This window comes from Cibotium barometz, chromosome 15 (assembly GCF_041138505.1).
Source record: "Cibotium barometz isolate CiBa-2024 chromosome 15, ASM4113850v1, whole genome shotgun sequence".
NCBI classification, from domain to species: Eukaryota; Viridiplantae; Streptophyta; class Polypodiopsida; order Cyatheales; family Cibotiaceae; genus Cibotium; species Cibotium barometz.
The window spans coordinates 32,272,075-32,297,638 of NC_141060.1; the positions used below are offsets into that span (position 1 = coordinate 32,272,075).

The window sequence follows — 25,564 nt, forward strand, 5'->3', positions numbered from 1 at the left end:
AACACACTGTCATCGCAGTTTCATATGGGTTGCAATCGGTGTAAAGCTCCAGGCCACGATCTTCTGAACACAGATGCATAACAAGCACGGAGCTCTGAATAGCGCAGTGGCATTGTTCGCCCAATCCAATCAGCGCAGTGTGGTCACCTGGAACTTGCTTCTGAGAACCTATGCACGCCAAGGGGGACATGGGCAGGTGGTCCTTCACCTCTTTCACCAAATGCAACAAGAAAGTGTCATGCCCAACAGAGTCACCTATGTCTGCATCCTCTCTGCACTTGTCAGCCATCCTGCCCAAACCGTTGATGGCAAGCACATGCACGCCTGCATCCAGGGCAGCAAATTCAGGTCGGATGTTGTTGTGGGCACTGCCATTTTCAACATGTATGGTCGATGCGGAAGCCTGCAAGACGCATGGGAAGTGTTCAACAACATGCCCATGAGGGACGTTGTTGCATGGAATGCCATGATTGCTATGCATGCCCACCATGGTCTTTGCAAAGAAGCCCTCCACATCTTTGGCAAAATGCTGGAAGAAGGGCTCCTGATTCCTAACAAGACCACCTATGTTAATGTCCTTGCAGCATGTGCCAATCAGGAGGGCCTAGATCAAGGCAGGCAGATGCATTATCACATCCAAGATAGCATGTTCGATGTAGATGTCATGGTGGCCACTGCCCTAGTGAACATGTATGGAAAGTGCGGCAGCATAGAAGAGGCTTGGCGAACCTTTTTGAGGATGCCAGAGCGCAATGTGATCACATGGAATGTCATGATTTTTCTGTTTGCCCAGCAAAGTCAGAGCCAAAAAGCCCTTGAACTTCATCACCAGATGCAAAATGAAGGAGTCTTGCCTGACACTCTAACTTTTATAAGTCTTTTTGCTGCATGTACTTCAGAGGCAACTCTACCTGAAGGTGAGCGGCTGCTCACTTCCATCTTGAATAGTGGATTGGAGTTGGATATTGTTTTGGGGAATGCTATCATCAACATGTATGGGAAGTGTGGCAGCTTAGCAGGGGCCCGGAGGGCATTGGACACAATGCCAGAGCATAATGTGATCACATGGACCACCATCATAACAGCTTACACACAGAACAACCATGGCAAGCTGGCTCTTGAACTTTACCACTTGATGCAGCAGGCTGGAATAAAGCCAAATCAGGTCACTTTTATCACTGTTCTTGATGCTTGTGCTAGTCATGGAAAGCTTGTTGAGGGGAAGCACATACATGCCCACATCATGGATGACGGTTATGAGGGTGAAATCATTATCAGAAACAGCCTTATCAGCATGTATGGTAAATGTGGTAGTTTACCAGATGCTCAAGACATCTTCCATAAAATGATAGAACGGGATGTAGTCTCATGGAATGCCATAATTGTGGCACATTCATGTCAAGGAGAGTTCACACAGGCTTTTCAGCTCTTTATTCAAATGCAAAAAGGTCTAATAATTCCAAATCTATTCACCTTTGTCAGCATGCTTGATGTGTGCTCAAGTCTCTTGGCCTTAGTGGAAGGCAAGCAGATTCATACCTATGTAATTGACAGTGGATTTGAGTCAGAGACAATTCTTGGCACTGCCCTCATCAACATGTACAGCAAATGTGGCATGTTGGAGGATGCTCGTAAGGCATTTGATATGATTCTCCAGCAAAATGTGGTTTCATGGACTGCATTAATCACAGCACTTGCCCAGCTGGGACAGGAAAAGCAGGCTATAGAACTCTTTGATCAAATGCAAGAGAAAGGAGTCAAGCCTAACAACGTCACCTTCATTAGCATACTTGCTTCGTTTTCTAATACAGAAGCCCTAGTGGAAGCGGAGCAGATGTGCAATCGCATTTTGAATTGTGGTTTAGATTCAGATATTATGGTGGGAAATACTCTTGTTACCTTGTATGGCAAGTGTGGCAGCATTGATTGTGCACGCATGGCATTTGATAAAATGCAGGAGCGGGATCTTATCTCATGGAATTCCATGATGGCAGTGTATGCCCAACATGGCAGTCTCCAAGATGCTTTTCAACTACTTGAGCAGATGTATTGGGAAGGTCTCACACCAGACCGGGTCACTTTTCTCAGTATGATTCATGCATGTTCCAAGCAGCTAGCCTTGGATGAAGGCAAGCGATTCCATTGCTGTATAGTGGAGATGGAATGCAAACAAGATGCCATTTTGGGGACTGCTGTTATGAGCATGTATGGCAAGTGTGGTAGCGTGAATGATGCGCTCAAAGTATTCAATAACATGCCTGAGCATGATGTGGTTTCCTGGACTGTCATGATTGCAGTGTGTGCTCAAAATGGGCAGGCCAAGGAGGCCATTCAGCTTTTCCACCAAATGCAGCAAGAAGGGGTGACCCCAAACGAAGTCACATTCTCTAATGTCATCAATGCATGTAGTCATGCCGGTTTATTTCATGATGGTCTTGAGTGCTTCACCTCTATGGTAGAAACTTACAACATTTCACCTGATGTGGATCATTACGTGTCAATGATTGACCTTCTAGGGAGGGCAGGACAAATTCATCAAGCAGATGATCTGATCAGTGACATGCCATTTCAACCTACCACTGTGCCATACATGACATTGCTTGGTGCCTGCAGACAACCAGTAGGTGTTCTGCAAGGAGAGCAAGCAGCAGTGCAAGCCATGGAATTGGATCCAGACAACCCTGCTTCATACGTAATGTTATCAAATATTCATGCTACATTAGGCAATGGAGAAAGATGAATTGCAAGTGGTAATAACATCACCATTGGGTTTTGTGGGAATCATGAAGAATCAAAGAGGACACGTGAGCAGATCACATGATTTGTTCGAGATTTGAGATACTGCAGACAACAAAGAGTAAGTCCCACACTACTTTCATACTGTATGCTTTGGAGTCTTTTTATCTGGTGCACAGCAGGTGTATATCTAGACATGGAGATTGATGCCTACTTATCAATTTTCTGGTTGATGAAGCCTGAAAACTACCTGCGTTTGAAATGTAAATGCAGGCATAACAGCTCACAAGGGAGTTTGCCATGTAACAGTGGTGCGGTAGATGTGGTCTGGAGGTTTGTAACAACTGTTGTAGTATTAATTTTCTGAGATTTTGTTGGTTTTTCAGTTGATAATGTATTTTCACAACTTTCTACTGTTTTGCATATCAAAAGGTTATGTTAGACTATGAAAGGTTTGACAAGGCTGGTAGCTGCTTTATTTCAAAAGTGTTGTCGATGTTCATGTACAAAAGTTTACCTATTGTTTTTAAAGTTTTTAGTTATCAACATGGAAGTTCAAGCTAACAAAGTCTTCATATCCATTTGCAGGTCATTCTAAGAAGTCTGCTACATACACGGCCACCTTGAACACGGTGAGATTTGTGTCAATGGTCACAACTCCATCGTTCTTTTCCTCTTAATTGTTCCATATGTGCAGCACACCTATGAATCTAGTCTTTGAAATCTCCCGTCTAGACTAGGCAAGGTTTGCATATGAAGTAATAAGTCCCATTCACTCGATTTTCCTGTCCATGTTCAGCATGCCAGGGGCTTTGGGTGTGCTTACTGAGTGGGGCCGCCTGGCTGTGTAATGGTCCATGTCCTGGCGGGTCTCATACAGGCTGGGTGTCAGCAGGGGCTTGCTGATGAAGGACAAAGAAGGCAGTGATAGATGTCTGTGCAGTGTCCTACCACTGCCTCGGAAGTCTGTCTCTGTGGTGCCTTAGCTCTAGTAGGTATAATCGCAAACATCTCTGGTCTCCGTAATGCATCATCCGTCTGAACCCCTCTCTGAAGAGACAGTGGTAGCGTTCCTGTATCTCGAAATAAACTGGGCATCTAAGTATGTAGTGCTCCTCTGACTCTGTCTCCTGTGTGCTACATAGCTTGCATACCTGTCTGTCCCGTGGGATGCCCTCTGCTCTCGCTGTCTCAACCCTGAAGACACACCTTCAGCTGACCAATGGTGATCCCCATGTCCTGGGACACATGGGCCTCTCCATGAATCCATCCCAAGACGAAGAAAAGGGTAGGGAGGGGGGGAAGCGGGCAGAAGTGCGGAACGGAAAGGGGGGTAAGGCGGCGCCCAGGCGAAGAAGGAAGAGGAAGGACAAGGAGGTACAAAGGAGGGGTCAGAGGGCGGCTCACAGCCTGTGCCGGCTGCGCAGGGCGGCGAGGCATAGCTGGCAGTGAGGAGGATGCAGCGGAGCAATGGTGGGGGTTGAGGCGAGGGAGGAGGGCCACAGGGGCAGCAGGGGGGGGTGCAGAAGAGAAAGGCGATGGAGGGGGAGGCGAAGGCGAGGGGGCCACAGGGACAGCAGCACGATGAGGGAGGGGGGGGGGCGGAAGAGAGGTGAAGACGATGGAGGGACCGTGTGGGGGGCGCAGCAGCAGGTGTGCAACGGGGGAAGCTCCAACGCACGTTCTCTTTCACTCTTACTTGTTGAAAGAGGTAGGCTTCTATGTCATTATAGCTTTTGCTTGCCATTCTAGCTCATAAGAGCCCCAAATCTATAAATTGCCCTCTCTCTTCATTTGAGCAATTTCTATTTCTGCAAACTAGCCTTTATCATGTTGGCAACTCTTCTCTATTCTTGGTGGTTCTTTACTCCAAGGTTATGACTGCTAGAGGCTGCCCTAATGCTAGCTGCTCTCTCTCTCTCTCTCTCTCTCTCTCTCAGGCTGCCCATGAAGTATACCGGCTATTTTAAAGGCTTCCATCGTGAAGAAATCTTGAAGGCAAGGGTATTTGATCATTATTTTATGATTTTCAGCCATTGGGCATTTGTCTTTTTAATTGGTTATGTATGGACAACCATTGGGCACTTGCTACAACAATTGGGCTTGTATTTGAGCCATTGGGCACTTGCTATTGCCATGGGGTATTGTATCTCAGCCATATGGTTTCACGGATAGTTTTGTGGGCTTATGATTCAGCCATATGGGCTTATGGACAGCTTTATTGGCCTATGATTCAGCCATATGGGCTTATGGACAGCTTTATGGACTTATGATTCAGCCATATGGGTTTATGGACAGCTATTTGGGCTATTGGATAAGCTATGTTGGCCGGTATCCACGTGGAATATACATATTCTTGGCATTTTCTTGTGGCTTTTTGATGACAACCCGTGTATATGACACTACCTCAAGCGAAGAATATTGGAAAGACGTGAGCCAAATAAATGTAGACTTGGGCAGTTCCTAACCACGGAACCCCTGGAAATAGGAGGCACCACGGTTCTCCAAGCCCCAACTTTGCCAAGAGTCCATAAATAGCACCATGAATTTTGTAGAAGGGGCGTGGAATCGTTGTCTGCTCCAGTGCAAGAGCGGGAGCAAGACTAGGACCATCAAGGTTCGCCCAAGCCAAGAGTACTCAATCTATGTTGAATGCCACAGTTTCTCAAACCCTTGGTGTCAACAGCGGGAGTACCACCCGGTTTAGAAGCTTCTTCACCACGGAACCAAGTTGTAGTTCCTCAAGGAACATGGAATGCGAGAAAAGGTAAAGAACTAGTTGGAGGGATTCCTTCCAACCCATGTGTTCCACAAGGGCTAATTTGTCTTTAGCCGTTGAAAGCTTGTAGTCTCAAGGCATGTGTATGACTAGTGCCATTGGAATCTTTAAATAGCCCAACCCCATGGGGCATAAAATTCCAAACCGAGAGGCAAAAGGTTTTGCGCAACCATCCCCTTACATTCCATTGCCATGCCTATATGTAGAAGACATGTCACGTGCACGTTTGGCAATGGCTAATCCGCTGCATGAACAGTCTTAATCCTTGACTAATCTAGCAGGTAGGATAGCATATAGGTGTCATCATCAGCATTGACATTTTCAGTATCAGTCATAGCATCATCATCAGCAACACATCATTATCATCACCAGTACATCTTCATCATCATCACCATCATCAACAATAGCAACATCATGGGAAGGCATGGGGGCCTATTACATCCGTAGCCTGATGCAGGTTGTCGCACTGGATGACCGTGGGTTCTTTTTGTGGAAACCCAATCTCGCCAAACCTTCGCAGCCTCACCACCTCGTAAGCCGCACCACAAGCAGCCTGGTACTCTACCTCAGTAATAGAAGACAAGGCAATAGTTGGCTACCTCTTGCTGCTCCAAGAAATAGCTCCTGAGCCAAGGGTAAATCTGTAGCCTGATGTAGATCTCCTCGTGTCTGGATTTCCTCCCCAATTAGAGTCACTCGATCCTCAGAGATTTCCTTGGTCCTTCGTTTCCACTCCAGTGTCATAGAAGAGTCCAAGATCCTTCGTACCTTATAGATACCACAAGATCCGCAATCCTGCATCCCAATGAGTCTTCAAAGGTGTCTGCATAAATGAGCTCAACAGCCCGTAAAACTCAAGTCCAATCGAGTGTTCAGCAACCAAATCAATGAACCAACAAGCTGAGGCATCAACCTGCTCACAAGGATCATGTATTGTAAGTTTGCATCGGAGATGAAATATGCTTGCAGTTCTCCATCCCAAAGGCCTCCAGCAACTCATGAACATACCGCTGCTTGGAAACAGGGTTTGCCAAATCTCCAATCCCAAAAAGGAATGGAGTAAGTCCAAATCCGTCATCTCAAACTCCTTTGACAAGGCAGCCTTCGTCACAACTATGCTCTCCACATGACTGCCAGTGAGAATAAGATCATCAACATGGTGGATAATCAAGCTGACCATACCACGTTCCCGAAAGAGATACAAGTTTGGATCTACAACGGACCTCCGGAAACCCTTTCTAAGAATGAAAGAATAAATCTTCTGATTCCAAGCCCTGGGAGCGTGTTTAAGATCATACAAGGCCTTCCGCAACCTGTAAACCATACCTTTTGATCCTGGAACCTCAAAGCCTGGAGGTTGCTCAACATACACCTCCTCTTGCAAGTAACCATTTAGGAACGCAGATTTCGCATCCATCTGATTTAGCGGCCATTGCAAGAACTGTCCGAATCGTGGTCATCCTAGCTGTCGGTGCAAAAGTGTCCTCATAGTCGATGCCAGGTTGCTGAGCATAGCCCTTAGCCACAACTCTGGCCTTGTGCTTGTCCACCGACCGATTAGACGTATACTTGGTCTTGTAGACCTACTTGACACCAATGACTTGACCGTTTTGACGGCCTTGGAACCAACTCCCAAGTGTTATTCTTCTCTATGGCTTCAAGTTCCACTTTCATTGCTTTCCTCCAAGTCCCCTAGGAAAGAGCTTCCTTAACTGAAGTAGGCTGTTTGTCCCGAATGATACGAGACATCAATGCATAGTTCACCTATAAAACAGTGTAACATGCGGAAGCTTTGGGGGAGATCGGTAACTTCAATGCTCAGAAAAACATCACACTTGTTGCGACGATATTAACGCACAAAACTGAATATAGATGTGTAGAAAAATAGAGAGAGAGAGAGAGGGAGAAGAGGACACATCATGTCCCGTATACCCTCTGTAGGGCCCCCACCACGAATGGTGTATTTGCTTTTATTAGAATGATGCAAAATACTGAAATAAAAGATTGACTGAACCTTCAGATGGATCTCTACCCTTGACCTTCAATCCTTCACCCCTTCAGCGTTAGCTTGTTCTTGGCTGTCCTAGCCCTTGGTTCAGCTTCAGCACTTGGTGAATGATGAGATAAAGGAACTGATTTGTGGCCTTGGTATTTATACCCCTCAGGACAAGTAGTCGGCTGGTTCTACAGCAGTCAGCTGTCCCAAAAATGCTCCACGACTGGAAAAATACAGCATTTAATGCTAAAAATGCTGCGCATGACTACAATGAAGGCTGGCCACCATGAACCTCAGAACTGGCTGCTGGACAGCCTGTGGGCTGCCCCACACCTGGATTACAGTCCCTTGGGGGCTGTGTGACCAGTCGGCCACCTGTCCAAGAGCCCTAGGGCTGTCTATAGCCCTCCTATGGCCATCCCATGGCTGGTGGGTACAGCCACGGCCTCCTGGCCCTTATGGGGGTGGTCTTACACTTTCCCCATGCCCACATGTGTCCTTGGGGTAGCCCTATGGGCTGGCCCCTTTCCTATATGCAAACCCTAACTGTCTACACAGTGACCTGGCATCCAGTATCATACCATATACAGAGAACCATTGACATCATTCCAGAGGGAGACTCATAGCGTGGACTAGCACTGTTTCATGTGCAGGACAATGCACACCTGACCTTGGATGCATGTGCTGGACAATGCACACCTGACCTCGGACGACTGGAATGGAACCCTGGTTGACTCTTCCCGGACTGAGCTCACATGGGACCAGTTTTCCATCCTAGGTCTTGCACCTTTTGTACAGATATGTCTATGTGGCATCCAAGTGCGGGATGCACGTGACACAGCTCCTCTGATTGACTTTTATCACGAACTCTGTGTGATCTTCAAGGTCTATCCTCTATGGTCCACTCAGAGGGATACTCTGTAACACCCGACTCCCGAATTGTGTCTAACAAACACTTTGGTACTTGAACAGAACGCGGAGCCTCTTGCTGCTGGGGCTTATCTCCAACCTCGGGCTCAACCTCTACAACTGATTGAGGCTGGCTAGTTGGAACAATAGCTTGGGAATCATCCTCATACTCATCTGGTTCTCCAAGAAGTGGAAGCTAGAACATGCTCATCAAAGACAACATCTCTACTGACAACAACTTCGTTCTGCTCCGGGTCATATAATCTGTAGCCTTTGCAAAGAGACTTATATCCCACAAAAACAAGCTTTTGGGAGTCAAGCTTCCCTCTTTGCTTCTTTGGAATGTGAACATAGGCATCACTCCCAAAAACATGGAAATGGGAGACATCTGGTTTTTGTCAAAATAAGCCTCATGTGGAGTCATCTTGGGTACTGAAGTCGTCGGAGATCGGTTGAGGCTATGGATAGCCATAGCCACAGCCTCTCCCCAAAGTGGACGAGGAAGATCACGATGCTCCAACATCGTCCTCGCCATCTCCACCACAGTCCAATTCTTATGTTCAACTACTCCATTCTCTAAAGGCGACCCGGTATTGGCCAGCTCCCGCTTGATGCCATGCTCCGCACAAAACCGCACAAAAGCTTTAGAAGAAAACTCCCCTCCTTTGTCAGCCCGAAGAGTCTTCACCTGCAATGCAGACTCCTTTTCCCCCGTAACATGCCAATCCTTGAACCGAGCAAAGGCTTGATCCTTCTGGGAAAGAAAAAACACACCCATGTGAACCTACTACAATCATCCACAAGCAGCCTTGAAATATTGTGCTATTCTTTCTATCTTAAGCGATGCATTTCCCCTATCAACTACTTATTTGTTGTACTAATTCTTTCTATTTGCTACTTCCCTTAGTGCTAGGCTTCATTATGGCTGAGTCTGCCTTGCATCTTCGGAGGTTTGACAGAAACTGAGTACGAAGGGCTTTGTGTGAATATATGCTGTTATGTGTGTGTGTGTGTGTGTGTGTGTGTGTGTGTGGAGTGCGTGTGTGAGAGCATATCTTAATACAGAGTTCTACACCCACTATTGGGCACTGATGACGTTAGTGGGGATGTCGTAGTATCTAGTCCATACTATGCATAATGGAGTTGATAGTTATACAGTCTTGTGGGTTGACTACCATGAGTATATAACATGCATTTTCCTAAAAGGTGAATTTGGGCATGTTCTTGGATTCATCTAGGTATATAATTCAGCTGTATTAGCGGACATGCAGATTTCATATTGTGAAGTTTTCGTCCGAGTTGCGGCTAGTTGATATTGTGCTATTCTTTTTATCTTAAGCAGTGCATTTGCCCTATCAACTACTTATTTGTTGTACTAATTCTTTCTATTTTGTACTTCCCTTAGTGCTAGGCTTCATTATGGTTGAGTCTGCCCTGCATCTTCGGAGGTTTGACAGAAACTCAATACGAAGGGCTTTGTGTGAATATATGCTCTTATGTGTGTGTGTATGTGTGTGTGTGTGTGTGGAGTGTGTGTGTGAGAGCATATCTTGATATAGAGTTCTACACTCACTATTGGGCACTGATGACGTTAGTGGGGATGTCGTAGTATCTAGTCCGTACTATGCATAATGGAGTTGATATTTATATAGTCTTGTGGGTTGACGACCATGAGTATATAACATGCACGTTCTTGAAAGGTGAATTTGGGCATGTTCCTGGATTCATCTAGGTATATATCTTTTTGAGATTTCTGCTTTTGGAATGTTTAAGATTATAAATAATAAGTTTCACAAAAATGGGGAGCTTAAAAGTCCATTTTTTGTTATGATCATTTCAGCTCTTAGTTGTTATTTATCATTGCTTCTAGTCTTGCTTAATCATTGCTTTAATAGGAAAGTGATTTGTTTTTGCTAGTCTAGTTGTAAGTGCTAGCCTTCATCATGGCTGAGTCTGTCCTTCACCACCGGAGAAGTGATAGAAACTTAGCTCGTTGGTCTCTCTATAAAAATTGTGTCCTCTTGGTTGGGACAAAATTTTTATATGTAAATCTACACCTACTTTGGGGCGCTGATGATGTGAGTAGGGATGTCGTAGCACGTAGTCCATACTATGCATGATGAAGTTGATGATCTTATACTTGATGATTGGACAATCTTTGAGGTAAAGTTCACACTTTTTGTATTCTTGTCTCTACTTGTTTTGTTTTAGTGAATTAGTCATTTAAAGTTTGTTTTTGCTAATTAGTTATTAAATTGTTAGAAATTCTTTTGTTGTGGTTCAATAAAGAATTTGTTTGTGTGTATGTGGGCATGTCTGATTTAGTTATGTATTTGTCTATTTTTGCAAGTTATTATTACTATTATTATTATTAATTTTCTTGGGTGTCTCTAATTTAATTTAATTTATTATTATTGTGATTCTCTTCTTTCTTTTAAAATTATTCGTAAGTTCAGATTCATCTGGCCTTATGATGGTATATATATAGTCAAAGCCTTAGGACCTCCACCTTGTGGAGGGTTCGTAAACCGCTCTTCCTTGTCCAAAACCATCGGCACAAGCTGGCATCTTAGGTCTGGCACATATATTTTTCAACGTGGAGGAACAAAGAAGAAAAGACGAAGATAGACGTGAAGAAGCAAGAAATAAAGAAGAACAGAGACGTGCGGAGGAACAACGAGATAAGGAAGCTACTTGCAAATATGAGGAAGACTAGTGCCGTCGAGAAGCAGCCGACCGAGTTTTAGCAAAGACTCGACTAGGGGGCTATGCAAATCTAGCATCAGCAGACGATGGCACAAATTGTGGCATCCCTCCCTAAGACGGCTCTGAATACCTCGTCCTCCACTGTCCCTACCACCACCGTCATACAAACTTCTCCAAATTTTAGTAAGTATGATGGTAAGTGTGATCATGCTCTTGTTACTCAATTTATTCATCAATTTGAAGTACATTTTTCTTTAGCTAAAATTTCAGATCCACAAGATAAAGTCCATGTGGCAACACCCCAACTCATTGGGGAAGCTGTTACTTGGTGACAGCATTAGTCACAACTTCACATAGACCCCATCACAGGCCAATTCCAATTTGGTTGGACTACCTTCGTGGCTGACCTCAAAGCCCATTTTCTTCCACCACAATACATGACCAATCTTGAGGACGAGTTTTACAAACTCACTCAAGGTGGTTTCCCTATTTTGACCTATTCCCACAAGGTCATTACAATGGCCCAGCACTTGGGCATATCGAAAGAAGAAAAACTCAAGCAGTTCATTTGAGGTTTTGTCAAAATCCCACGGATCTCCTCATAGAACGCTCCTGATACAAGACTCGAAACTTGCAAAACAAAGCCAAATAACGTGAAGGGGTTGCAGGCCTGACTCACCACATAACCTTGACAGCCGTAGGCAAAGGCCACAAATCTTGGCTGTCCCCACTGAGCCACGAGCTGAGGTAACTAGCAAGAAGTACCAACCAATCTCTACCCCGTGATGTCCCATACCGCCACGGAGCTACCCCCGTGGGCCTTGAGACTGCTGCCGGCCTCGGCTGGATAAAGCAGGTGCACATCTGCACTAGATCCAGGCTCCTGACCATGAAGCTCTCACAAAGACATGCGAGACGCTATGAACAATTGACTAATCTTGGTCACCCTTTTATAGGCTTTTGGCCGGTCACTGGGCGTCCACACTTGGGTGCCCGCCCATCCATACTTGGGTGCTCGCTCGTCAGTCTCCAGCTCGCCAATCAGCCTGCCTAGCTCCAAGCTTCCCCAAGACTCGAAGCTAGTCTTGTGTGCACGGTAGATACACTCTGTGTACATGACATACTCCCCTTCCTCTAAGAGCTCACTCCTGAGTTTAGCAAAAACCCAGGGTTGTCCCTCTGAAGGGTAGTCAATGTCTCCCATGTAGCATCCTCCTCAACACGATCCTTCCACTTGATCTTGTATTCCGTGAGTAATGTATTTTGCAATCGTCTTTCACGAAATCCAAGTATCTTTTCTGGTTCGTGTGGGACAAATGTCGTATGATTTCTTGAGGAGTAACTAATTGGTCTCTTCCACCCAGTACTTCCTAAAGTCTATTGACATGAAATACGGGATGAACTTTCACATGAGAAGGCAAATCCAATTCATATGCAACTGAACCAATCTGGCGTGTAATCCGAAATGGTCCACAGTATCTAGGGGATAATTTCAGAGGTCGACGTGTCCGTAAAGTCTCGAAATCTTTCGGAACTCACAAATACACCATCGTTCCTTCAGAGAACTCTCTGGGTGAACGATGTCTATTAGAATAAAATCTGTCTTTGTCTTGAGCACTTCTAATAGATTCCTTCCCAACTTGTAACATTTCTTGCATATCTTGCAAAACATTACGTGCTGCATCATGCTAAAGTCTTGAAAATCCCACGGTAACAGGTGATTGTCATGTGCACTGTGTGTATTTACCGTGTGCTACACGCACACAAGACTAGCTTCGAGGCTTGGGGAAGCTTGGAGTTAGGCAGGTTGATTGGCGAGCTGGGCTAGGGATAGACTAACGGGCGGGCACCCAAGTATGGACAGGTGGGCGCCCAAGTGTGGACGTCGGTGACCGGCCAAGAGTATGTAAAAAGGGTGGCCAAGGTTATTCAATAGTTCATAGAGTCTCGCGTGTCTTTGTGAGAGCTGTATGGTCAGGATCCTAGATCTAGTGCAGACGTGCACCTGCTTTCTGTAGCCAAGACCGGCAACAGTCTTGAGGCCCGCGAGGGTAGCTTCATGGGCGGTATGGGACGTCATGAGGTAGAGATTGGTCGGTACGTCGAGCTAGTTAGCTCAGCTCGTGGCTCGGTGGGGACATCCAAGACTTGTGGGCTTGCCCACGGCTGTCAAGGTTGGGAGGTGAGTCAGGCCTGCACCCCCTTCACGTTTCTTGGTTTGTTTTGTAGGTTTCAAGTCTTGTACCAAGAGCGTTCTACGAGGTGATCCTTTGGGGATCTGACAGTGGTATGAGAGCAAGCCTCGAGAACGAGCAAGTCGGTAGGTGGAGAAAAAGAGGTCAAAGAAAAGGTACGAGTTCGAGAAGATTGCACGCAGGCGGGCGTACATGCGCACGCAGGCAAGCAGTATATGCTCGCAGGCGGGCACATAAAGCAGCGCTAGAGTTGCTGCAGAAAAACGCGAAAAAGAAGTCGACGAGTGGCAGGGTTTTTTTGATATTTTTAGCTTTCGTAAAAAAAAAAACCCCACGCCTTGCTTTCGGTGTTTTGAACCTACGCTAAAGGGTTTAAAAAACCCACGCCTTACTTTATGGGTGTTTTTTTTATAAAAAGTGTATATATATATAAACACAAAAGCAAAGTTTTAAAGCTACACATGCTTTTGGGGAAGCCTATAAAATTCCCCTCAAGAAGGCTTCTTGCCACACATCTCTCAAGCTCTCTAGCACTCTTTCTTGTACAAGGCCAAGCTTTTCTCTCATCTTGCCCTCTTCAAGATGTCGACCCAAGAATCCGAGATGGAACCCATTCCCGAACGTGAAGACCTACTGGCTACGGAAGCCACCAATGGCGATCTTTTCGACGATTTTGTTTCAAAATCTGATTTCCAAGAGTTTAAAGTTGCTTTCGAAGCTTCTTTCTTGGAACGTAAAGCACAAGTCGTCACGCAGATGCAGGCTTTACAGAACTCCATCTCTTTATTGACCACTACTCTATCTACTCTTTCGGGTATGGATACTTTGGAATCTGCTTTAGGCCCCAACATTACTCCGGAACAGTTTGGGGGCGAACAAAAGCAGCGTACCAAGGAGATAGTGGACACTTGTCTACATAAGTGGCAGGTCCATTTCCAGTTTCATCCATATGACGATGGCAAAAAGATTCAGTTAGCAGCAGGTTTTCTCTCAGGCAAAGCTTTGCTTTGGTGGAAAGAAATCTAACCTAAACCTACAACCTGGGCACAGTTTGAGATTGTATACATCCCTCTTAGAGACCTCTTGTAAATACAGTTGATTTTGAAAATATATTGGATTCTTCTTTGTGTAATGCTTTCCATTGTGTCTTGATTCCACTTTCTTCATTTCTTATACCTACTAAGGATGTTAGTGAATTAAGTGTGTTTGAAAGCAACGAATTAAAGAAGATACTTGATTTGTTTCAAGATGTATTTCCTAAGGAACTGCCATCAGGCTTACCACCTGAAAGAGCAGTAGATCATCGTATTGTCCTGGTCCCTGGTGCTCAACGTGTTAGTATTTCACCTTATAGGATGAGCCAAGCTGAGGAAGTTGGCCAAACAACTCCAAGATTATTTGAGGATGGGCCAGATCTGTCCAAGTAAATCACCTTGGGGTGCACCTGTGTTACTTAGGAGAAAGAAGGACAACACCTGGAGAATCTGTATAGATTATAAGAGATTGAAAAAGCTGACAATCAAGATCCGTTATCCTCTGCCTAGATCAGATGACCTGATGGACCGGTTAGTCGGAGCGAAGGATTTCATAAAGATAGATTTACGTACTGGCTATCACCAGATACGTATTCATGAAAGGCATGTCGAAAGAACCGCCTTTCGGACTAGGTATGGCCATTACGAGTTTCTCGTATTATCTTTTGGCTTAACCAGTGCTCTAGCCACTTTCCAGCAAATGATGAACGATCTTTTTCGTGAACATTTGGAAAAATTTGTGGGTGTGTTCCTGGATGATATTTTAATATATAGTCGTACTCTTGAGGATCACGTTAGACACCTCACGATTGTCTTAACTGTAGACAGAATCGACTGTATGCTAGAGACGGGTTGAGCATTGACTATGACCAAGTTCAGAAGGTTTTGGCTTGGCCTATACCGCAACCAGTGAAACAACTTCGTTCTTTTCTTGGTTTTGTTGTTTTTCTTCGGAAATCTGTACGAGAGTACTCTCAGCTCACACTACCGATGACCGACTTATTGAAAGGTCGTGGACGTAAGTCGAATCAGCCTATCACTTAGAATAACGATTTGGATATGTTCTTGAAACTGATGCCAGTGACTATGCAATCGGGGCTGCTCTATTCCAAGATGGTAGACCTGTTGCTTTCGAGAGTTAGAAAGCTAGACAACACTCAATCTCGTTGGCCAACCCTTGAGAAGGAGCTTTATGTTGTCATTTCACGCTCTCAAGGTTTGGAGACATTATTTATATGGCTCCAAGTTTGTGGTATTGATTGATCATCAGTTGGTATTGACTTATCATCAGTCAATCAAGTATGTGTGTGATGCAGATGATTTGAGAGGAAGGAAAGCTCGATGGGTTGAGTTAATGCAAAATTTTGATTTTGAGATTCGTTATCGAAAGGGGTCCATGAATAGTGTCGCAGATGTACTTAGTCGAATTAGAGAGGTGAATACTTTGTCGTTCATCGAGATTTCTACTGACTTATTTCAGTCATTGAGAGGGCTTTGCAAGACTGATAGTTTTTTGGTCCATTTTGGCAGAAGATCCAGGACGGGAGCTCATTGATTGACCAAGACTCAATGACTGAGCAGCCTACTATTCAGGCCACAGGAAGTTAGTGGATGATTTAGAATGGTTTACTATTCCGTAATGACAAAATTTGTGTACCATAGATCCCGGACATTAGGTCTCAGATTCTAAAGGAGTGTCACGACGCCCCTTTTGCTGGACACCCTGGGGTACATAAGACATTAGCTTTAGTGAAGCACACTTTTTATTGGCCAAAGATGAAAGAGTATGTAGAAGATTATGTTCTCAAGTGTCAAGTTTGGTAAGCAAATAAAGCTGAAGCTTTAGACAGGTTGGGATGTTGCATTCTTTGCAAATGCTAGTGATCCAATGAGATCTCCCATTGCTAGATGCAGTTGAAGAAGATGTAGAGGAACGCAGAAGTTTTGCCTTCAATGGGTCAACACTATTTTCTCCAAGGTGATTGGCGGTGACTTCATTTTGTCCCCTTCAAAGGCACTGCCTCCTAAGAAAGATTCAATACATATCCCCCATACGATTGCAGGTCCTATTCCACCTTCGAATGACTGTGAATATCATAGAAGGGACGGCTAGCCTCACAACCTTCTTGTCCTCGGAAGTGCATGTCCTAATAATTCAAGGTGCAGTAAAGATAAGAGACCTTAGATGGAGTTGAGATGGAAGGATACTTCAACGGTTGTAAGATGAAACGCTACTATGGGCCTCTCACTGAGAACTTACTCTATCAAATCCACAAGAAAAAGGAGGAGAAACAAAAAGAAGACAGTAAAAGTTCACGGCACACCTTGAGGTGATTGCTCAACAAAAAAGAACCAAAGAGGCGGCAGGACGGCATGTGTACAATTCTTTGTACACAAAGCTGACCTTTATGGTACAGCTGAATCTGAAACATTGGTGGAACTACTTATCTTGAGCTAGAGTTTCTCCAAAAAGACCTCGTAGCTGTGTAGCCAGCCCTTCTTGATATAGGGGCTAGTAGGAGCCTCATGTCTAGGGAGATGTGGGCCTCATTTGGCCACCCACCCCTTACACCATCCGCAACTACCCTCATCGTAGTAAACAATTGTCAATCTATAGCCATTGGTTGTTTTGACAAGACCACCTCCCAAGCAACAATTCTTCAAGGAGGTCCCCAAACATGAATGGATTCCTAAGAGCACCTTAGCTAGCCAAGGAGTGTATGATGTCCAAGCAAACACTTGGTAGCCACCATTTAACCAGAAGCCTTGTCATAACTAGAAGCACGCTAAGCTCGAGCCCCAATTAGCAGAGTTCTTCCCACAACCCAAGCCCCATTGGAATCCTTCTGTTTGGTCCAAAAAAACAAGACTTCAACTCCCCAACGTCACAGGCCAAAGAAACTCAAGCGGTGCCCCCAAACCTCAGTTCCATCCTAGCAGTTGTTGCATAGTGGAAGCCTTCATGCCTTAATCACAACCCTTCAGCACCCTGTAGGAACATTAACGCAAAACACATGAGAGAGAGAGAGAGAGAGAGAGAGAGAGAGAGAGAGAGAGAGAGAGGTTTTCGAGTATATTGTATTATGACCTCTTCTACTAATGCTAACTATGACCAAACTCCAAAGGGAGTAAGATAAAATGATGCAAAAGATGCTACTTCCATTTATATGATATTTGGATGTTGGTTGGCCAGCATCAATTGTTGTCGGCTAGCTACTTTGTCCTCTAACATGATATGTGTGGCATAAAATGCCAAACTCTTCATAATTACTGATAAATGCTGTCGACTCTCACACAATGCTGCCGACTTGATATGTTGAACTGCTGCTGACCTGATGCATGCTGATGAAGATGCCCTAAATGCATCTAATATTGTTGCCTAATGAGGGATATGATAAGGGATTTGACATGGCACTGGCTTATGCACGTGACATCCCCTCCCGCTGAGCTTGATGATGGGAATCCAACTTTTTGTCTTCGACTTTGGATGATTGTCATCATCCCTTGATTGCTCTGGGATTCCAACTTTTGTCATACTTCTTCCTTGGCAACTTAACTGAATCTCATGTTCTGCCTCAATTTCACTTCATGATCGTGCAAGTGTTCCAATGTTGTCCCCTTGCATGCATACCCTTGTCCCTTAATGCACTGAATTATGATTGATGATTGAGGTTGATCACGGCATTTGACTGAGTTTGCTCCTCTTGTTCCCAGGAAGCTATTGAGGTACTCCTTTGAGGACCTAACTTCCATGGGCTAAATGCTGAGGATTCACCTAATGCATGATTGGCCTTCCTCATGCTTCTTAATTGCTTGTGTTTACCTTGCTTGGACTTGTATACCCCTTAGGACAAAGCCCTTGAGAATTGCGACAATGCCCTTGTAGTGCAAGTATGACGCCCCTGTGGTGGAGGTTGGTCCTCGCGCGATGAAGGTAGGGTGGGTGTGGCATTAGTCAAGGAATGACTACTAGTCCGGGTATTTGAACTTTACATATTGTGATGTGCTGGTTTTGGTATGGGAACTTTACATATTCTGATGTGCTAGTCCGGGTATGGTAACTTTACATATTTTGATGTGCTAGTCCGGGTATGGGAACTTTACATATTCTGATGTGAAGCTGTGGGACCTGCAGTGCTTGGTGATGTGGCTGCACCTGATGCTCTGATACCAATGTTGCGTAGCAGAAGCCCTTAATCAGAGCCCTTAAGCACCCTATTAGAACATTAATGAGAGAGAGAGAGAGAAATTTTCTAGTATATTGTATTATGAATACTTCTATTGATGCTAACTATGACCAAACTACAAAGGGAGTGAGATAAAATGATGCAAAAGATGCCTACTTATATTTATATGATGTGTGGTCGGCCAGCTCTAACATGATATGTGTGACATAAATGCCAAACTCTTCACCATAGTAACTGATAAGTGCTGTCGACTCTCACACAATGCTGTCGATTGATATTCTACTACTGCCGACCCGATATATGTGTGCTGAACTGCTGCCAACCTGATGCAGGGATGAAGATGCCCTAAATGCATATAATATTGTTGCCTAATGAGGGATATGATCAGGGATTAGACATGACAGTGCCTTGTGCACGTGACACAGCCAACACATTGATGGATCGTGACAAAGTAATGGAAAAAACTCAATCAATCAATTTCGGTATGCTTGCAAGGAACTAAGCGCCATCCGAGCTTTGCTCTGCCATTGGCGTTCTTCATGAATATCGAGAACGGAACGAGAAGCCTTGGGAACAACGAAATCAAGTCAAGTCTATGGAAGCTTAATCCGTTTGTTCTTTGTAAACAATTGGAGCCCTCTTCGCTGGGGGTTAAGTCGCTTGGTTCAGACTCAATTTGCTCATGGGACGCCAGTAGCAGTCTTTCGTCCGCAACAGTTCTGAGTACATGGGTGCGCTTTGTGCCCCGCCATTGTCTCAGTGATTCGTAGTGCTTCGCGCCTTTCAAACTAATGTCTACCACTGAACCCAGCTCACTGACTGCTTTAATGGGCGAAAGAGTCCAATCGTTTTAAAGATTTATTCTGAGTGAGTAAAACGATGTAGCACCGAAGAGGACTTGAACCTCTGACCGTTCTGTTCGAAGCTTGGTACTCCCGATTGAGATACCGGTGCATCTATTGAGCAGGTGGAGCTCTTATCCATATTAAAGAGTGGGTCATATTACTCTTATTTTGTAAAAAAGGAAAGGAATTTTTTGTTCTAGATTCATCAATTCTTTTCCCTTTCTCAGTTTCATTCTACCTTGTCTAATGGCTTTTCATCAGGTCGTTACACTAGGTTCGATCGCTCCTTACCCTAGAGTCATACTAGAGTTCTTTTCCCTTTTCGGACTGAAAAAAAGACGGGGCGATCACAAAGAAATTATCCGGCCTAACAAGACCTTACCTTACCATCGGATTTGCACAAGAAGCCAGAGCTCCGGTGAAGCTAGATTGTCACCCGGGGATCGCTCAGGCTTCCTTCAGGGAAGCCTTTCGCTTGCCGGTGATCGCTCCCTTAAAGACCCCTTTCATGAATGTTCGAGCAGATTCAGTGCCACGTTTCATTGACTTTTTCGAAAGCCGGCATGCATGTCAAAGGTTCTTCAAAGGCAAGCTTGCCAGGACGGAAGGACCCTGGAAGTCGTGCATTCTGGCAACATCTTCGAAGGGTTGAATGGCCAATTCCCTATCTGGGTGTTCTGCCTGGCACAAACTCTGCCCGGCACTGCTCAAGTGTGCGGCATCGGTCTGTCCGCTGATTTAGGCCCCTTCCCTTGTGCGACACTAGTAGCACCCTATGCTTACGCGGTTCCCGAAGCGGAAGGTAGGCAGGTACTACGAGCCCTCTGTCCCACACATCTATCCAGATGTGTGGTTCACCGGTTTCACCGAATGCTCCTATCTCTCGGCAAAGGTCGTGTGAGTGTGCAGTTACTCTTCAGATGTTTAGAAGCTCAAGGCTTCTATGATGGGAACCCCATTTGGGTCCCGAAGGAACCCACACCACAAGCCTTTACAACCACGCCATTACATGTCAAACTGAAGACTGAGTGGAGACCTAAAGTCATGCCTCGGTCACCCCCAAAGCTCATGCAGGTATGGAGAGCACTGGCTACGCACTGCCTTGTGCACGTGACAAAGCCAACACATTGATGGATCGTGACAAAGCTATTAGAAGCTCAAGGTTTCTACGATGGGAACCCCATTTGGGTCCCGAAGGAACCCACACCACAAGCCTTTACAACCACGCCATTACATGTCAAACTGAAGACTGAGTGGAGACCTAAAGTCATGCCTCGGTCACCCCCCCATGTGTGCCACGTTGCAACACCAACTCGTTTGCTGGAAGGCCAAGGCTCAACAAAGTGCACCAATGAAGTCGATGGCACTAGTGTCCACTTTCGTCGTGGATTAGCAAGCAATTTTTTGCCCTTACGCAATGATCTCACTCCGAAGCCTTAGTCTTGTTTTTATATATGTAACATAGTAACCCTTGTCAATTGTATAGATACATATACTTGGGAACGATTTGAAAAAAAAACCCCAAACGCGTGGCACCTCATCAAACCGGTCCTCCCCATTCAAAAATTCCCCATTTACCTCAAGCCTTTAAGCTTTAGAAGCTAAGGGTGCAAGGAGACCATTAGGTTTAACAATTTCAAGAGGCCTTTTGTGACATGCCAAAAGAGAGGACACATGGAGACGTGTGAGGGGTAGGGGGAAATGCGAAGGATCGTTCATTGGGAGAAATTATGGCAAAACCCATGACAAGGCACTATTCCCACCTAGATTTCTTCTCTCATAGTGTTTATATTTTTACGTGGGCTTTTGTTTTGTCTCTTGATGTACCAACACGAGATGGCTCCTCTAAGGCTGCCACTTGATCTACCAATGCAAGATTACATTGGGACATTGCTAGATATTTGTAACCATGGAGTCTTAGCCATTCTTTTACTCAAATTTATTAACAAAACAGTATTTTGACTCGTTAGAGATATTACAAGTAGTAGTTGAATACATTGCTATTGGTGAAATTTCTATTAGAATTCACTTTTATACTCTCTATATTGATGCATTCATTCCTTGATTTGTCCAATGTATGTGTATGTGTGGTTGAATCACATGAGAGCAACCAAAATTTTACCAATTGAACAAGAATAATTTGCCACAAAATAGCTATTTTTGTCATGTTATTGCAAGCAAATAAAGAACTAGGTTTCAATAGCTCTTTTCCAATTGGGATTGGGCATTGAAACTTCCAAAATTAAATAGCTTTATCCTTTTTAAAACTTGTAGTACACATTGTGAAGGCAAGTTATCTTTCTTCCCTCGTACATTTGATTGTGTATCATCTTGTTCAAAGCTTTAAAATATTTTGTTTTTGATGAAAATATATCCTTTCAAATAAGAAAAGCATGTGAAAGATGTGAACATACTATCAAAGAAAGTAAATATGTTTCTTTTTTTAATATACACATTCCTTGAAAAGTTAATAAATGGCATATGAGTTACAAGAAGAATAAATTCATTTTAAATTACAAATATGGTACAATACCTAGAGGTCTGAGCAAGACATATGGTACTATACATATATAAGAGTGGATAAAGGCAAGAAAGAAGGGTGCCATGTCACATGCCTTGAGATATGGACTTTTTTATTGATGGAGAAACATATATGAAATTACTAGGATTATTCTTAAACAAAGGTTAACAATCTAGAAGGTATTAGGGATACACAAGAAAGTTGTTTAAATATATTGTTAATGAATTGAAAATGTGAGCTTTTATTGAAGGGGAAACATATATAAAATTACTAAGATATTCCACTAATTTATGTAGTACATGATCTATTGTTCTATGTGTGTTTTGATCATTATGGTTTGAGGATTTGGGTGATTGATCGTTCTTGACAAGATTATCAAAGTTTGTTAGATTTCTAAATTGGGTAGCTTGTCTTCTAAGCACGTTTTGATTTCTTGTCCCATGTATTGGGGAGGCTTTGATGCCCTTACCATTAATGTTGGGAGAATGCATAACTTTTGTGTAGTGCATCTAATATATGTCCACATCTCCTAAACATAGCGTCTTCAAATGCAACTTGTGTTAGGTTATTGGTGAAGTTTCAAGTATCTAGGTGCAAGTTCGAAGCAAATGATTGAAACACAACTAGATACTTGCCTTTGTGAGTATCATATGCATTCATAATAATCATGTTATGTCATCGTTGTCTACATATGGATGGACAACACCTTTAAGTCCACATTCACTATCTTCACAAATAAATGTCCTCTACTTTTTATCATAACTATTATGATTAGTCATTATACAGTTGCAAACTAATACCTTTGCCAATTATACAAGTCATATGCAAGAAACTAGTAACAAATAACATCCAAACAAGTAGCCTTTGAACTCTTATTGGTCTTATTGATTTAAAGACAACAAATGAAAATTCTTATGTCCATGGTTGAACGAGACTTATTTGAGCACTCACCTTATAGGGGGTTACAAGTCCTCACGCCTAATAGGATTCATGGATAAACTGTCTTGTTCGGCGGGTGTAGGTGAGGTGCTATCGAAAGGTGAAATTCTACGATATTACCAAATGGTTTGATCTACTCACGTGAATTTTCAAAGTTGAGCTAGGTTGCATGGTTTCTTAGTGAGCAAAGTCATGTTATATAACATAATGAAGGCCATTTGTCTTGGATATTTTATGTTTTGGACCATCATACATCATAACTTTCATATAAATCTTTATATTTGTCAACACACACACACACACACAAACACACAAATGAAGTGAATTTATAAGCACTCTAATTGATAACATTCTTGAAAAAAACTTTGCGCCTTTCATCCTTGCACATGCAGACCGTTTGCAACTTATCAAAAGTTTAGATAGGATGCATAAGAGATTGAGTAAAGAGGAAAGTGTTTTTAGTTTTCTTGATGATATCATGTTTATCATTAAAGGTCTTATTATATGGCACTCTCTATTTATTTATTCAAAAACAAATCCATGGCCATATTTGTACATAAATATTATAACGGGTCACTTTTATTAAACACTAGTGGACAAACCTTGGAAATATCACATGAGATCTTATGTGAACCTTTGCATTTTCTTGTTACATGTCTTCTTCATGGTGGGGTCCAAACCAAAAAAACTCTAATGACCCAATACTTTGGTGGACGAGACTAATCTTTGTATTTGTGAACATGGATGAATGTAATTCATGGAACTTATCTCGTTTGCATTGTGAGATACTCTATTTTGCCACATATGTGGTGAGAAAACCATGCACTCTTGTTGGTGTCTCTTGTTTGTGTGTGCATATTTCTCATTGATAAAAACACATTTTACATGAATCGAATCAAGCTAGTGGTTTCTCTTGTTGGGAACTCAATCGTTGGGAACTCAATTGCTTACTGCTAGACACACATGCACGTGTTAGAGGTTCCTTTATTTTCTACCCTTCACAAATGGGAAAGCACTTTGTAGGTATGACTTGGACCTAATCTAGGTGGCCAAATTACCTCAACCCATTAGCCCATGACTCTTGTTTGTGTGTGCGTATTTCTCATTGATAAAAACATATTTTACATGAATCGAATCAAGCTAGTGGTTTCTCTTGTTGGGAACTCAATCGTTGGGAACTCATTTGCTTACTGCTAGACACACATGCACATGTTAGAGGTTCCTTTATTTTCTACCCTTCACAAATGGGAAAGAACTTTGTAGGTATGCCTTGGACCCAATCTAGGTGGCCAAATTGCCTCAGCCCACTAGCCCGTGATGACCCAAGTAGAGACCTTGCACATAAATTCTACAGGAGGTTTAGCCAAGCCTCTTATTCACTGCATGTGTAACAAAGAGACAAAAATAAGGACTAAAAAAACACTCTTAAGCTAATCCAATGGCTTTCAGTTTGTCTTCTGAGTGTATATAAAATTTGGAATTTAATAAGTGCTGACACTTGCATTCTTTTTACGCATACATGTTACGAGATTGTATTGTAATCTCTCTTGAAAATATTAATATATCCTCTTAGATAATTTGAGGATGCTTGTATTGTCTTTGTATCATGTCGAATTATGTTAATATTGTGGGTGATATAATCATAAATATCAATACATTTAGTGTACATTGACGTACGTTTTGGAGATCTCCAATGTTTGTTACAATTGGTTTGTATAGCAAGATGATTTCTAGAGTACTTATGCTTGATGAACATGTCTTTGGTGATGGTTTGTTTACCTATGGAATTTGTGTTGGATCTACCAAATTATTTGTTTGCCTATAGAATATGTGTTATATTTACCAAATTATTTGTTGGACATTTTATAGGTGAGAAGGATAGATTGAGGCGGATGCACATAGATTATTGTTTTAGAAAAGGCATTCTTAAATTTGAATAAGGTTTGTAAATATGTGCAAGCTTATCCACACCTCTTTATTTATTTTTGTAAGTTTAGACTTGAAAGCATAGATCTTTCGAAATATTTAAACTTTGATATCTTGTAAAGCATGAAAAGATTTACCCTAGCCTCAAGTAATTTATATTGATATGAGCTTCTATTTTGGGTAAAAGAGAGTGCCGTACACGAAGAAGAGCACACTTTTTATATTTTTGGAGGCTATGGTCTATTATTGGAATGAAAAGAATAAAAATAATAATGTGGGGAATAGATTGTACACACGAGGAGAAAAGATTGTACCCATTGATAGTGTCGTACATAGCTAAGTATTTTAACATGCTATTTAATGTGTTATTTTCAAGCTTGGTTTTATATTGTATTTTTTGCAATTGCTTTATGTTAAATAGTTTGTGTTGTATTTGTTACGATTATTTTATGTTGAAATGTTGATTAATTCATATGCTTGAGAAATTGATTTCATAATCACCTAGATGAAAATTCTTGTCTTAGTGGCATTAGAGCACAGGCTAGGTCAATTTATGAAAGAAATTGAAGGAAGGAAGAAAAATTGAAGGTTTAATTTATAGGCTTGAAGATTATGGATGTTTTTAACGTGCTCAAGTCGAGAGTTTACTTTAGCCTTAGCGAAGCATGTGTCATTGGGCCTTGCCTTAGAGCCACAATTGTATCTTCTAATGTGGGTATACTAGCTCCTCGTTGCATCCTCACTCCATTGCACTAGCTCCTATGTCACATCCTCACTACGTTGTCACACCG

At 43.1% G+C, this 25,564-nt stretch overlaps 1 protein-coding gene across 4 annotated transcripts; it reads left to right on the plus strand.

Moving 5' to 3' along the window:
• Positions 1-25,045, plus strand: LOC147631182 (pentatricopeptide repeat-containing protein At3g53360, mitochondrial-like). Of its 4 annotated transcripts, none has more exons than XM_086809508.1 (4): positions 1-2,857; positions 3,010-3,069; positions 3,325-3,368; positions 18,491-18,932. In XM_086809508.1, exon 1 carries the CDS (start codon positions 74-76, stop codon positions 2,738-2,740), a length of 2,667 nt encoding a protein of 888 aa, XP_086665634.1. In that variant the 5' UTR covers positions 1-73; the 3' UTR covers positions 2,741-2,857; positions 3,010-3,069; positions 3,325-3,368; positions 18,491-18,932. The 4 variants fall into 4 exon arrangements, with proteins under 4 accessions (XP_086665634.1, XP_086665633.1, XP_086665631.1 ...); XM_086809507.1 differs by lacking the exon at positions 18,491-18,932 and adding an exon at positions 24,717-25,045 and having other exon boundaries at positions 9-2,857; XM_086809505.1 differs by lacking the exon at positions 18,491-18,932 and adding an exon at positions 22,930-23,179 and having other exon boundaries at positions 9-2,857.
• Positions 25,046-25,564: the final 519 nt, after the last annotated feature.

Bases quoted from the DNA above. Each gene is read 5' to 3' on its own strand.
- LOC147631182 (XM_086809508.1), top strand. From the start codon at position 74: ATGCATAACAAGCACGGAGCTCTGAATAGCGCAGTGGCATTGTTCGCC.